Below are 16,100 nucleotides of genomic sequence, written 5' to 3'. Positions count from 1 at the left end.
ATAGTCGGGTAAGGCTTCTTTCACACAGATGCTAACTAAGTGGGCCTCGTCTATTGGCTCATAGTAGTCAATTGCCTTGTCCTAGAATCATTTCACATAATCCAAGATGTCTTCACCCTATTTCTGAGTATCTTGGACAAGTGTAAACATGGTAACCTTCTCTTGGATTTGGAAGAACTTGGTATGGAACTTGTTCACCTTCTCTTCGTAACTCTTGATCAAATTAGGCGGTAGGTTCACATGCTAGTTGTAAGCCTTTTTAGTGAGCGACTTGGAGAACTCCCGCATGCGTAGCGAATGATAGATGAACCGCACCACATGCTCCCTTGCATTGCCCTGCTTTCCATCAAACTTTACAAATTTGGGTACCGTATATCCGACCACATAGGGCACAACCAAAATCCTATGCGAGTACGGGGGCTTAAAATTTGAGTCTGGTAACGACGGTAATTGCTTCTTGATGCATTTTTGCTTGAGCATAGCTTGGACATCAGCTATGGTAACGAAGTGGTTGGGCTGATAAGGGCTTATATGTCCTTGTAGCTGAACCAACGACAATAACATTGGCCTAAGGAATTGTTAGAGGGTTTGGCACCTAGATCGGGGCCTAGTTCTCAGGATATTGGTTTATCGTTGGGTTAGGAACTGCTACAAGAGAAAGGACTTGTGCCGGAGGAGCTTGCGCTGGTCTGGCCGCCATGCCCAAAATGGCCTCAATGAGGGTTTGTAAGGAGACTAGAATCTCTCTCTATGTATCTTGCAGAGACTGGACTGCTTCAATGTTGATATTGTGGTCATGGTCTTTGGCAGGTGCTGCTTTGTCTTTGGAAGACCTTTGTTGCTGAGGCTGTTAATGAACCTCGTTTTCTGCCATTCTTTCTGGTGTCGTGTGTAAATCACTGCGAGTATTAACCATAATATCACTTAGAGAGACAAAATCTATGTTAATGAGTCAATAATTAGAGAGTGAGTAACCAAGTGAGGGTAAAGCAAGTGGTTCAGAAAAAAGAAAATGGTAGTGCAATCAAACATTAGAACATTTCATTGTTATATAGAAACATTTACCTACCTCATAACTTGATAAATTTTCAACACCCGTTTTATATATTATTTTTTTATCAGCAAAAAAAAAATCATTGTTAAAAATTAGTATAAAAATCAAACATTGAGATAAACATCAATAAAAAGTTTTCCAGTCCAAACTGTAGAAAGCAGGAATAGGGACGTGATGTGCCTCTAAGGCACACCATAGTGCTGTGAGGGGCCCATGGGCGTTGTTCTAAGCCCATGTTGTTGATCTGAACTGTTCATATTGTCGGGTTCGTCGAGTAGATCATTTATATAAATAAAGAAATAAATAAAATTAATTGAATATCTGTAAACTCAAAACAAAACCACATTTTAGTTTTCAAAAAAAATAAACGGTTACAATAATTTTGATAATTTATTTTAAAATAATTAAGACTTAATCATGGAGTTTCATATGTCCAATAATTTAAGTTTTTATGTAAATAATATATTTAATAAAATCTTATGATATAAATAATTCAAATTATTAAAACAAACTCGAGAAAAGTTGGCATTGAATCTCACAGCACGTGAATGACTGTGCTAGCACTAAACCAAAGAGGAATCAAGAAAAACAAAATAACCAAACCCAAAAAGTATTAGTTGGTCAAAGTAGAATGATTATTGAAGCACTTTTTTTTTTTATGAAAGAAAAGAAATGTAATACATAATTCTAATTTAAATAATTTTTTATTTCTTATGTACCTAACAAAAACTTTATTTTTATTTTTTTGGCGCAAATTAGTTATGTATTATAATCTGGAAATGATAGAACTAGTCAAGTAATTGACCATTCATCATTGCCATATATGAGACATTTGTGCATAATCTTCATGTTTGACCCATCATTAACAAGTTTGGAAAAGTTCCTCTAGTTGAACAAACTATATGGTCCTTCTCGAAGATTATTAGATAATTTTAGAGTGTCATATAATATTATTAATATTTTTTTGACTAATAAAAAATCATAACTTATAGTAAGTGAGTCATTTTTTTATCAATTAACTATTTAACAAAAGTGAGCTAATATGCCTTATAAAATATCCAGCTATATGATTGGTTTGGAGTAAATTTGGAACACTATATAAATAATATCACATTATTGTTATTGACATTTGATTAATCAACAAGAGATTTAAAAAATTAAATAAAAATAAATATGTAACAATAAAAAAATATTATTAGTTGTATTCTAAGCAAAAGGTCGTCCCTTGTACCTGCCATGCACTTCCTATACTACCCCTTTGGATTATCCTTTAGATTAGACAACACAACACTAGTGGAAGTTGAGATTGTCTCTGACCGACTTATAACATTGCAGGAATTTTTGGTATTAGCGACGTTTAAAAAATGCCACTATAAGCCTTAGAAATGACGTTAAAAGATACAGTGACGTTTATAATTTGCATCGAGGATACGGCCGCCGTCTTAGATATATGACGTTTATTAAACGTCACAAATGACTTTAGCCGGCGCTTTTTAAAACGCCGTAAATTTCAAACATCCATTATGTAAAAACCGTTATAGTTAAACGTTGACATCATATGACATGTAGTGACGTTTTGAAGAAACGCCATCTTTTCTGTTACAGTTAGACACTGACATCATATGACGACATTTAATGACGTTTTTTCAAAAACGCCATCTTTTCTCCTTATTTAAAAAAAAAAATAACACTGCTATTTATAGAAAGAAAAAATATAAATAAATTTCATTTGAACTCACTAAATCTGTAAAATAATGCTTCAAAAAAAAAAAGAAAAAAAAAGCAGCAAAGTAAGGATTCAATTGTCAAATTGCACTATTAACTAAATAAGGTCAAATCTAAAAGTCAAGGATTCTATACAAAGACACATAAACTAAAATAAACCAAACAAGTTTAATTCATCTTTCATCCTCTTCCAGATTGCTAAAATTTTACATTTGACAAACAATAGAAGAAAAATTGTAATATTTTCTACCTATTTATATTTAACCACAAACCATACCCCAAAAAATGTTACAAAACCATCAAAATATTGGATAACTCATTCATGGGCCAATGCTTATTTCAATGAACAAGCTAGCCAATGCTCCTATAAAAAAAAAAAAAAAAAAAAAAAACACTGGAATCAGTCATAAAAAAAAAATAAAGAAACTAACCCCAAAAAAAAATAAAAAAAATATAAAGTTAGCAAATTATAATCATTGTCAATAATAAAGTTAGCGCATCAATCGCAAGCCAGATTCAAAACTCTCACCTCCACTTGCAAGCACCACATTCAAACTTCACGTTCATCACATAAATACAGATAGTTCAACACACTATCCACATGTTACCTATGTAATGAAACCATTATAATTCCAAAGCAATGACCATAATAGAACCATACCACCAAATCCAATCAAACCAGAAGGCTTCTGAGCCAACCTTTTATGACAGATTTCTATAGAAGAATAAAAAGAAAAAGGATGAACACAATAATACATATTCCAGCTCTACTTCTTCCTCCCAAGATTCAAATTTCAAAGTATGGTCTTATGCAGAGAAATAATAATCCCAGGTAATCCTATAAGGTGTTGCAAAAACATACAGATCCATACAGGTCCATTTGTTACTGCCTCCCAAAAGAGTTTCACCTACATTTGTATATGCTTTCCAAAGCCTGTGAAGGCTTGTTAAAACAAAACACACCCAGATAATGGTCAGATTTGTTGCAAGAGTGCTTGGTTTACACTTATTTAAGTTAAGCATCATTACTTGCTCCATCAATAAGCCTGTTATCCACCTGGCCGATCGTCTTAAATTACTAGAATCAAAAGTCAGATCATACCCCCGAGTAGAAGACTTTTAACAACTAAAAAGTTCCACATGCATATGTCTCCATGTCTAAAGTGAAACATGTTACTCTTTTAAATCCAATGTATTGTATGGTATAATAGGTAGTTAAAATGTGCACATCCGAATGCACATAAAGGAAGTGTTAAGAGAGGGCCTGTGGAGTTTATTCCCCTTTTGCAATTCACTTGATATTCGTGTTACTACTGTAAGACATATTGAGAGAGGGCCTACCACATTTAAGTTATAACTTGACTCTCGAAGTCTCTCACTCCAGAAATTAATGTCCCAGTGGGTCAATTCTTCAGATTCTACAGCACCTTGACTTTTAGCAAAATCTTTGAGCTCCTGCATGTCTTTGATAATTGAAAGAACAACCAGGGAAAAACATAATTAATAAAGAGGTTGTTAGGAAAAACTTTCTTTTTTGGTCATGAACAAGTCCATAACTAGAGCATCAACCAGAGAGCATCCACGATATCTATATGATTGATTGCTATAAACAGGTGAGTGAAGAAAGATTAATTGGCCAACTTACCATAAGGGCTATAGTACTCAACATTAGACTTTCTTACTATTTCTAGAAAAACTTGGCTTGAATGTCGGGAAGCAATTTTAATTTGCTCGTGACCTTGAGATAGCTTGACGCTTCCATTACTATTGGACTAGCTTAGGAACAATTCTCACCAAATATGGTCTAAATATTTGTTAATGCCCCTATTAGCATGAAGTTGCTTAGTGGATTTGATTGCTTATGTAGCACTTTTTCAATTTAGCATCAGAAGCATGTAGAAATTTGCTCATGAATCAAGAATCGAGACACCTAAATACAAAGTTTGGGATGGAGGTTCAGTTAAGTCAGTAGGCATAACTAGCATTCTCATCAGTAAGTTTTATTTTATGTTCTGGTCCAATAATAAAACTTTATGCTCAGAGAGAGAAAGAGAGAGAGAGAGAGACTTACTGTTCCAGCAACAGATTTTGAAGATATGAAAATGTTTGCTTTGAATCTGGACAACCCAAAATCACATACCTGAGCATAATGTATAAGATAATGCTTGAGTTTGTTGTTTGACTAGCAATAGGGAAAAGATTATAACATTCATAGATGTACCTTCACCGTCCAATTTTTATCAACCAACAGATTTGGAGATTTAAGATCCCAGTGAACTATCGGAGGGCTAAGACAATGAAGATAGTTAATACCCTTGGCCTGCATCGAGTGCAATATCATAAATTAATAATACAACATCAAGTGTTAACAATAGAAAAGGTTCATAACAGTAAACCCCACTACAAACCACATCCAGAGCCATGCGTAAGCGCCTCCTTTGGTCCAAAACTTCACCAGCATCTGCCCTATGGATGAGGCGGTATAGACTACCCCTGTTCCACAAAATTAGGATTTGTGCAAAGTTAGCCTTCCATCACTTGCTTTAGATAGAAGTAGTTCAAATAATAAAATAATTTAGGAAGCAAATTGCTAAATTCACAACAATTTTGACTGCGTCCAGCAACCCCTCTCTTGTTGCAGTACCAACCCATGTGAGAAGGATAGCAGTGGCACAACCATCAAGACTGCGGGACAATGCATTAGGAACTAAAAAATGTCTTTACCTTGGTAGATATTCTGTCACGATTGACAAATGTGGCCGTTGTGTAACTGCACCCATGAAGAGCACAGCATTAGGATGACGAACACTCTTCATTATCGCAACCTAAAAAAAGTCAACTACAACTTAAGCTATAGATAAACAAGAAAGGCATTGAACACTTGCGTTTTGGAAATAAATGGATTCAATTTATGGCTCAAAAAATATGTTGATACATGAAACCACATGCACAAATCTAGCACTTCAGATGGAAGTTCTAATTCAATCAACAGCTATCTAATAACAGAGCAGATACTCTTAATAGTGTCTTGGGAAGCAGAGGAGTGTTCAGTCTACTAAATACATACCTCCTTCAAGAATTCCTTCAACTGATTATCACAAAAATCTTGGACTGTTAGAACCTTGACTGCAACATCCTGTAGCATGCAATATATTTTTCTTAAGAAAGAGTGAATACGGTGCAACAATCAAGACCAATACCAAATTTGGACAGAATTTCTGTGTGGAGTTTCTCAATAGGACTCAATAATATCCATTAATCACTTTTATTGTACCTGATAAATTACTACACCATAAACAACAGATAGTTAATTTGATTTTGTATGCAACAGTTCCATCACACTATTAATCGCTTTCTCATTGTGCCAATCAGACAAACTCCTAATGTCGATGCCCTTATTGCACACATTCATACTGAATTTCTAGGTGCCTGGGATCCTTACACCTCTCAAGCCAGAAAAGAATATCTCAACATGAAACGTTGTTCTTTCAAGAGGAAAGATGTAGAAATGCATTAAGAGCGCATGTCTAAACGCTTCTACACCCTCAATAGCATTGATGATGTCAATTTGAACCAAGCCTGGTTACGACAAATTGGGCACTCACATTTTATCCAATCTGATTCCTGCGCTTGAAGGAATTCCCAAACCAAAAAAAATCAAATACCATATGAACACCAAATCAATAATCAAATTTTATTCCAATCCAAAAACTCAAATACAAAATAATAATCAAATCTCACTCCAACCAAACACCAAATAAATAAACAATCTCAAAACTAAAACACCAAATACAAAGTCAATAATCAAAAGCTCATATAAAACTTAAAACTATACACCGATGCTGGAGCATGATTGATTATTTCTTTTTTTTATTCATTAGAAGTGATATATTGAGGGATGTAGTATTTTTTTAGAGAGAGGAGAATGAGAAATGTGAATTTTTCTTTTATATGATCCATTCCATATCAATGGGGGTGAATTGAAGCGTGCTCAATTAGAGGCTCTCAAAATGAGAGTGATATGTTGGGAGATGTAATACCACTCTAAAAATTAGTAGGTACTAAAAAGTCATATATATATATATATAATTTTGAAAAAAAAAAAAGTCAAAATTTCTTTTAATTTAGTATATATTTTTTTCATAAAAAGTCAAAATCATTTTAAAACACTTTATATATTTCCACTTCATAATTTAGTCAAAAAACTACTAAAAAAAATCACTTTCAAAAAGAATCCTGAGTTTGTTTTTTCTCATTATGGGCTATTTTCTCTCTTTTATGTTGGTAGTTGATATTGATTGCTAAGCTAAGAAATTTGTGTTGGTTATTATTTGTACAGTTTGATGAAATCTTCCTCAATTGAAAATAAAAAGTAAGTAAAAAAGAGAGAAACACCTAATATATTATCCTTGTCATGTAAGTAATGTGGGATGTTATTTTGGTATGATGTTCCAAAGGCTATTTTAAAATCTTTTCTTAACCAATGTGGGATTATAACATATGTACCTACAAAATTAGAAATTTCCTTATTGTCTTCCAAGAAGTGTTTCATGAAAGCTTGAACTCTCTTGTTATTGTTTGGTGAGCACTGACCAGAAGCCCTTAAATGAGAATGATTATTACATTCCCTTTCCCATATGCATCGCATTCTAATCATTTTTATTCTATTGTACCAAACAGAACCATTTTTATTTTATCATATCAAAAAGTCTTAAATCATGTATAAAAAAATATATAGAATAGCCTTAAATCATTTATAAAAAAATATAAATCATGTATAATAATTTTTATTCTATCATATCAAACAGTCTTAAATCATGTATAAAAATATATATAGAATTAATTTTATGATTAATTCTTTCTTTTCCCAACTTTACCCAATAAATAATGTCACAGTTATTGAACTAATCAAACCACAAAGAGAAACAATAATCTCTAATCATGAATCTCATGATTCTTATAATATTCTCACTCAGCCAGAAAACAAACAAGAAAAGCCAAAAAGATGAGGATCAGATGAGTCCGGCAAGTTGAAGCCTCAAATAACAAAATGCTAGAAACACACACAAATCAACCACATAAACTCATGCAAAATCAACCAAAGCCCAATCATGGAATTAATAACCAAATTCAATATATATATATATATATATATACTTTAATAAAAATCAAGAGAAAGCTATGCAATCAAGTGCATAAAAAGAAAACAGAGCGAAATCATACCTTCCCAATAGTAGATGCTGATGCTTGAAGCAGCCCATTTCTCTCCTCTAAGCTCTTCTGCAATCTATACATCTCCTCCTCTATCTTCTTAGCTTTGGCCTCTGCCTAGGAAAAAAAAAAAAAAAAAAAAAAAAACCAAAAATACACAAAATTAGAGAAGGTCCCACAAAGAACATCACTTTACAGAGAAGAACAAAAAGGTGAAATGAAATGATTTTATTTCCAAAGTACACACAGATGCAAACAAATATACATAGAAACATATAAACAAATATACAAATTCACATGCCTGTCTTGTTAGGGTTTGGAGAGCAAATGACTGCTCCTATGAAGTGAGACGGCTTCAGACCTCCTTGAGCTCCACCGCCAGCGACACCACGTTTCGTCAAAAGCTCTGCTTCTTCTCACTCAGATCCTTCAAATCGATATTTCTCGGCGCGCAAAACGCTTCGTTCCATGCAATCACCTCATTGTCCATGCGATTGAAGCTTCTCTCCATCGCGATCTTCCACTCCTTCGTACTCGAATCCATCTTCTCTATCTCTTTCTTTACAAGTTCATGTAACTGATCTCTACACTTCATCGCCACCTACAAAGAAATCAAACACCGATTAACACTTGTTAATGAAAAACAAAATAAAAACGACTTCCTTTTTCAATTTCGGATCTGCGATTTGTGAGAGAGAGATTAGACCTAACAAAATGCAAGAGAGATCAGATCAGATCAAGTTCAGATTTCGATCAGATTAGATCGACTTTCTTTTTCGATTTCGGATCTGCGATTTGTGTATGAGAGAGAGATCGAGTTCCATGAACAGCTAGTGTGAGAGAGATCGATATTAATCACGAGAGAGAAAAGCAGTTTATGAGAGAGATTGTGTGTTACTTTTGTAATTGGAATGGGGTTAAATGTCTGTTAAGTTAAACAGACTTGGCTCATTGAGGCCATCAACAAGCATCATGCCTTGAAAAACGTGTTGACTATTGAGGTATACCACAACGTTTTATAAAACGTCTTGATTCAAGCGCCGTTATAGACCACTTTCCTTGTAGTGTAACCCCCACCCCCCAAAAAAAAACAACAATAATAATAAAATAAAATAATAAATTCACTACAAGAAAAAACATCTTTGGCGACTAAAAAAGCACATTTAGTCGTTGAAAGTATAAGTTTTAGCGACTAAAAAAATATTAGTAGCCAAAAGTAAAATTTTTGGCGACTAAAAAAATTTAATAGCCAAAAGTATAGGTTTTGGCGACTGACAATCTGTTTGGTCGCCAATATAAGGCTTTTACCGACTAAAAATATTTTTGTAACCAAAAGTAAGGCTTTTACCGACTAAAAAAAATTTAGTAGCCAAAAGTGAGGCATTGGGCGACTAAAAAGATGTTTGGTCGCCAAAAGTGATGCTTTTACCGACTAAAAAAATTTTAGTAGCCAAAAGTGAGGCTTTTTGGCTACTAAAAATAATTTAGTAGCCAAAGGTAAGGCATTGGGCAACTAAAAAGATGTTTGGTAGCCAAAAGTAAGGCTTTTTGACGACTAAAAATAAGTTTTGTCACCAAAAGTAGTAATTTTAAAGCGGGAATTAAATTTTTTAATGACTAAAAAAATTAGTAGCCAAAAGTATAAAATTGGCGACTAAAAAGAAGTTTAGTCGCCAAAAGTGATCTCTATTTTTTTTTCTACTAAAGAATTTATTTTCACATAAATTATGTTCAATAAAAAATAATTATCTCTATATATATACTTTTATATTAATACGGGTCTATCTACTATATAAATATATGTTGCATATATAATCATATGGTGTTATAGAGGCATAGTGGAAAGAGTGTAATTTTTTTTTTTTTTCACGAATGAGCTTTTGGCGACTAAAAAGTTTGGTCGCCGATTCCTTGAGTATTGGTCGGTAAATGTATAATTTAATTTTATAATTGACTATTGGCGACAAAGAATTTAGTAACCAAACATTTAATTTTGCCAACCAAATAAAATTTAGTAGCTAAAAGATAACATTGCCGACTAAAAAAAATAGTAGCCAAATGTTTCACTTTCAGCGACCAAACACACGTTTAGTCGCTAAAACAATCGCCGGCAGGGTTTAGGCGACCAACTTGGCGACAAAAAAATTTAGTCGATAAATGGTATCAACGACTAAAAATGTGACCTTTGGTGATTAATATTTTGATCGGCAAAACCGTTATTTGTTGTAGTGATTACACAGCACAAGTAGATCAAATATTTATTATTTTAAGGAAGAAGATCCTTTTCGGTCTAAATTTTAGATTAGAGGGTGTTGTTTGGGCCCGTAGGATTTACTACGGATTCTGTTTCGATAATCCAAATCGTTCATTATATTGTACACTTTGTGTATTTTATTCACACAAAAAATTAGATTAATCCGATAATTGTAACTTACTTAACTTGTTACGTTTTTAACTAAAAAAATTGTATGGTCTATTTTTAAAAACACAAATTTTTTTTTTTTTTGTTAAAAACATAATAAATTAAATAAGTAGAGTTATTAGAATGATCTAATTTTGTGTGGATGAATACACAAAATATTTGACAAAATAAATAAATATGAGACCTTAAATGATCGAAACGGGCGTGGTGAGCCTCAGGGCCCAAAAAAATAGTGAAGATACCACATTATTGGTTGTCAATATGAGACTCAACATGGATGAAAAGTGTCATAGGTTGTTGTGCTTCAAATTTTTTTTATTTCTATACCAAAATGCTAGTATTTTGAAAATGAAAACTTCTTCTATAATATAAAATTCATCATCTTCAAGTTTTCTTATCTTTCTTTTTCTTTCTTTTATTTATTTATATATTTATCCACTAGCTAAAGTGCGCCTCTGACTTTCCCAATAAAGAAATTTCACAAACGCACAGCCTAAAGTTGACAACTTCCATCTTCCATTGCCTTCAATCATAATGCAACTGTAAATGGAAATGTCAACCTTCGAACTCTGCTACCGACCCCCATTTGCCTTTGCATTTTCACTCTATATAAGTCCTACAATGTGCCAAGGATTTACCCATCTCTCTCTCACAACAAACATAATCCTCCAACATGTCTTCCTCAACATTCACCTCCTGTCTCTACCTTCTTTCCTTCACTCTTCTTATCCAAATTGTCATTGGAGTCGACCCTCTCTTCCATTTCTGTTCAAGTCCTGAAAATTTCACTGCTAATAGCCCTTATGAATCAAACTTGAACAAGCTTATGAGCTATCTCTACCTCAAAACTCCTCCAACAGGGTTCGGTGTTGGCTCGGTGGGACAATACCAAGACACAGCCAACGGCCTCTCCCTCTGTCGTGGCGATGTCAACACCACAGACTGCGCTGCCTGCGTTGCTGAAGCCAGTAGCGAGATTCGCAAACGCTGCCCATACAACAAAGGATCGGTCATATGGTACGATAACTGTCTCGTAAAATACTCAAACACTGATTTCTTTGGGAAAATTGATAATGGAAACAGGTTCTACATGTGGAACTTGAGAAATGTGAGCAACCCTTTGTCATTCAACCAAAAAACCAAAGATTTGTTGAGTCTGCTATCTCAACAAGCTTATGTTGCACCAAAAATGTACGCTACCGGAGAGTCGGAGCTCGGATATTCAGAGAAACTCTATGGGTTGGTTCAATGCACTAGAGATCTTTCTAGTGTTGATTGTAAGAAGTGTCTTGATGGAATCATAAGTGAGCTTCCAAGTTGCTGTGATGGGAAAGAAGGTGGGAGAGTTGTTGGAGGGAGTTGTAACTTCAGATATGAGATTTATCCATTTGTGAATGCTTAGAGCATATCATAGTTTGTGATATTACAAATGAATAAGTGTCATAGGAACACCCGAGGAAGAATGGATATATATTATACCAACTTATTGGTATTTGCTGCCTGTTTTGGCTTTCTTATGTATTGTTGAATAAAATGTATCTCTATGATGATTTGTGTATGAATGAATGATGTTGTAAAAGCTATACATTGATGTGGTTGAGGAATGATCAATTGCTATATTTTGTATAAGAGAAAAGTTAGGGATCATGAAAAATTTTTCATGAAAATGATCATGAAAGATTTATGATCCTTAAATTATATTGATTAGTATGTGGTACTTTACTTTAAGTGTAATCCAAATGTTACAAATCTTTCATGATCATTTTCATTAAAGTTTTTTCATTTCTTTGCTATAAATCAAGAAGAGCAATGCTACAAATCTAGAAAAATTCAAAATTTATTCAGATTCAAATTGTTTTGATGAGATTTATTCTAGGTGTGACCCACAATACAACTCTTCATTTACACCGCACACTCATTTCTGGACAATTTTCATGATAAATTTGGGAGGGTAGGATTAGTCAATCGAGAATGATATAAATGATATTTTCCATATATATAAATAGATTTTTTTGTATACATTTTTTATAAGAATGTGTGACTATTTGCCATCGTTTCATTCAAAATCAAAACCATAATGGTTTATATTATTAAAACACAACTATCACATTATTATAAAAATAATTAGACTGTTTAGTTTTGTGTTTTTCAAAATAATTTTTTGAGTTTTTATTTCATATTTTTGTATTTTTAATGATTTTTAAAAATATTTTAATTAATTTTTAGATTCACTTAATCTTAATATTTAAAAATTAAAAAATTTGTACAATTTTTTTTAAAAAAATCATAGAATATAACAAAATACCGAAATGTTTTGAATTGTTTTTTATATATATGTTTTTTGTATTTGGTGAATTTTTTGAAGTTTTTTCCAAAAAATATTATATTTTTTAAGCATATTTAGATTAGTTGTATCCCAAAAAAAAAAAAAAAAAATTGTGCAAAATATTAAAAAAATTCACTAAAAATAAAAAAAATACGGAAAACAAAAAAATTTAATTTTTTGAAAAGTGCATTTAATTTTTTGGAGCCAAACATGGTGAATTTGTTTTGACTAAAAACGAAAAACCTTCCTAGACAGATTTTAATTACCAAAAAAAAAAAAAAAAAAGTGGAAATACAATTCAGTGTAGATGTAGAAAAAAAAATAAAAAAATTAAATAGTAATAATTAAAATTTTAAACTTTTTCATGTATTTGTAAATATACATGCTTTTTTTTAAAATTCACTGAATTGTAATTTCTCCCCCAAAAAAAAAAAAAAATAAATAAAGAAGAGAAAACTACGGCTATATTATTTTATAGAAAAATCAGTATAATAAATTTTCTTAAAAAAATAGATTTTTTCTTCTAGTATTCTAAATACATTCATTTTTGTTTATTTTTACAAAAAAATTAAAAATTAAAAAATAAAAAAGAGTAAACCCTAAAAAAGACAGTGAGAGATGGTTTTCAGTGACATGCCAATGTTGGACAAGAAAGAATACAAAAAATAATTATATTTATCTCAAGTTTAAATTTAAATTTCAGATGTTGGACAAGAAAGAATACAAAAAATAATTATATTTATCTCAAGTTTAAATTTAAATTTCAGAGAATTTGAGAGGTCTGTAGAACTCACCACTACTCCATTTTGATGATCAATGGTTTATTTTGTGGAGTCATCTGTATATATTTTCTATAAGAAAAATCAAGTTCATCTAATTAATAATCTTAACATTTTTATTGTCTTATTTGTCTCTAAAAAATTAAAGATTTATTTTAAAAAACATACTTATAGTCCATATTTTTTAAAATAAATCGGATTAAACCATTTTTTACATTTTGGTTTTGACTAATTTCTTAAATTTTATGATTTTGTTTGATTATTAAAATTTTAGAATTGTAGTTACCAATTTATTTATCAATTCACCTCATACTTGAATTAAACCGATCCATCAACAATCCTGATAAAAATCATATTCTTAAATAAAATTGGACATTAGACTTTGAATTATATTGTGTATGAATATATATATATATATATATATAAAAGGTTAAAAAAATTTGCTTGACTTTGTTGAATCATTAAGCCTTTTATGAATAAAATTAAATTGACTCGCTCTCACTTTTTACTCTTCTCATTGAAGTAAAATACATTTTATTGTTTAAGGAACCTTAGTCAATGCTATGACATGTTCTACTATATAAATTGCCCAATTAAGAAATGTTTTTTGAAAACGCACCTCTCTCAGCTGTGACCTGTAGTTTTGATTTTTAAAAACATTATCCTAATTGACCATCAACCTCAAATTAATCAAATTTTGTACTTTATTGGTGGGTCAAAAACTCGGGTAATTTTCCTGTTTTGACCCACAAAGGAGATGTATAATGGCATGAGTAAACGCTTGTATAATATTGTTATAATCTAGAAGTGAGAGAACATGTCAAAACAGGTGATCATCACTACCACAAAGGATACATTTGTGGCTAGTTGCCTAATTTGTTTGTAGTTAGTTTATTGCTAGAACCTAATCAACTTACCAATGGAAAAATTCCTCATATAAAATAAAAATTATTACATACTCGTAGGAATGATCATGTGAAACTCTAATTCAATCACTTAAATATTTCTTATTATGAATAGTCATCTCTTAATACTACTTAAACTTTTTTTTTTTTTTTTATCAGCAAAAGAAAGACTTTATTGATGAGAAAAACGCATACAAAGTATGGAAAACTACATCAATAAAGAGGAGCCTGGAGCTAAAAAGCTCCAACCTCCTAGTTGGTGAGAAACGAACGAAGAAACAAAGCCTGAAGGGAACAAATAAGAGGGGACTCAAAAAAAGAAAGGAGCAAAAACAGGACAACAAAATCAGCACCAAACTAGCTTAAAACCATACACCCAACCAGCATATCAGCCAAGTTGCCATGAGTGAGGAGCCATAAATCAAAAGCAAAACCAGCAGCAAGTAAAAGCAGCCGAAGCAGATTAATTACCCTTTCCAAACAGCATACAGAAACAGCAGCATAGTTCCTACAGATCAGCAGACCATCTGAAGACAGATTCAGAACATCATTCATAAACAAACCAACTGAAATTCACATACAATCCAACCGCATAAACAAACCAACACATAAATAAACGCAGCCTTCCCATACAATTCAACCCAAATGCATTCCAGAAGATCACAGAAACAGACCTGGCAGACAGCCTATCCACAAAACAGGAACCAAAACCCACACTAACATACCATTCACATAACACCCACAGACCCACCCAAGCACCTTCTAATTTGCCTCAAATTATAGATGAAGTCCTGCACTGAAAAACAGAAATCTGGAAAGTAAGGTTTTACCCAAAAAGCAATCCGATGCTTGATTAACTCACAAAGATCTTCCAGATTTGGGGTGGTTTCTCTAAACACACACTCATTTCTGCACTTCCATATGGACCACATTACAACCATTGGAATTACTCCCCAAATCTTCCTTTCTAACTTTCTCAACGTCCCACCTGCCCACCACCAGAGAAGGCTCTCCACCGAGCCAGGTATAACAGCTTGGAGATCCCACCATCTCAGCATTTCTGCCCAGATCTTCCACACAAAAGGGCACCAAATTAGTACATGGTTCACTGATTCACTTCCACTGCCACAGAACACACACGTTGTAGAGGCACCCTGATCAAGCACACCCAGACACTGTAAATACTCCTTGGTCTTCACTCTCCTCTTCCATGCAAACCAACAAAAAACCTACACCTTAGGAGGGATGACCTTTAGCCATATCAGTTTTGTTATGCTCAAGGTATCACCTACAGAAGCCACAGAAGGCTTATACAGATCTGCTACAGTTAGGACTCCAGAAGAAGAAGCTAACCAGACAAACTGGTCAGGACAATCAGGACACAGGTCAGGAGCTTCCAGCAGTATATTTAGGAGCCTAGCCAGATCCAGCTTCTCCCAATCATACAACTCCCTCCTAAAGCCAGAGCCCAACCCCCTGCTTTGGTTTTCTTATCAACCATAATACTCAAGGTCTCCTTCTTTTCCAAAGACAGCCTAAATAGAGTAGGAAATTCATCCTTCAAACAAACAGATCGACACCAATTATCAGCCCAAAAGCTGATTCTCATCCCATTCCCTACCTTCAACTGGAAATTATTCAAATAATGCTCCTTAAGGCTAGTGCACTGATCAGCAAC

At 32.9% G+C, this 16,100-nt stretch overlaps 2 protein-coding genes across 2 annotated transcripts; one reads left to right on the top strand and one right to left on the bottom strand.

The window, feature by feature from the left end:
• Positions 1-4,275: 4,275 nt before the first annotated feature.
• On the bottom strand, positions 4,276-5,915 carry LOC114292236 (serine/threonine-protein kinase CTR1-like). Its single transcript, XM_082877128.1, has 4 exons — positions 5,504-5,915; positions 5,188-5,272; positions 5,001-5,099; positions 4,276-4,919 (listed from the first exon to the last, which is right to left on the bottom strand). Exons 1-4 carry the CDS (start codon positions 5,593-5,595, stop codon positions 4,785-4,787), a joined length of 411 nt encoding a protein of 136 aa, XP_082733254.1. The 5' UTR covers positions 5,596-5,915; the 3' UTR covers positions 4,276-4,784.
• A 5,128-nt stretch (positions 5,916-11,043) lies between these two features.
• Positions 11,044-11,991, top strand: LOC114292228 (antimicrobial ginkbilobin-2-like protein). The gene has a single exon (XM_028236133.2). The coding sequence runs from the start codon at positions 11,086-11,088 to the stop codon at positions 11,812-11,814; it is 729 nt and encodes a 242-aa protein (XP_028091934.2). The 5' UTR covers positions 11,044-11,085; the 3' UTR covers positions 11,815-11,991.
• The last annotated feature ends 4,109 nt before the right edge of the window (positions 11,992-16,100 follow it).

This window comes from Camellia sinensis, chromosome 7 (genome assembly GCF_055761805.1).
Source record: "Camellia sinensis isolate YWXY chromosome 7, ASM5576180v1, whole genome shotgun sequence".
Lineage (NCBI taxonomy): Eukaryota > Viridiplantae > Streptophyta > Magnoliopsida > Ericales > Theaceae > Camellia > Camellia sinensis.
The sequence above is the reverse complement of the archived record's forward strand: the minus strand, read 5'-3'. Positions and strand labels throughout refer to the sequence as shown.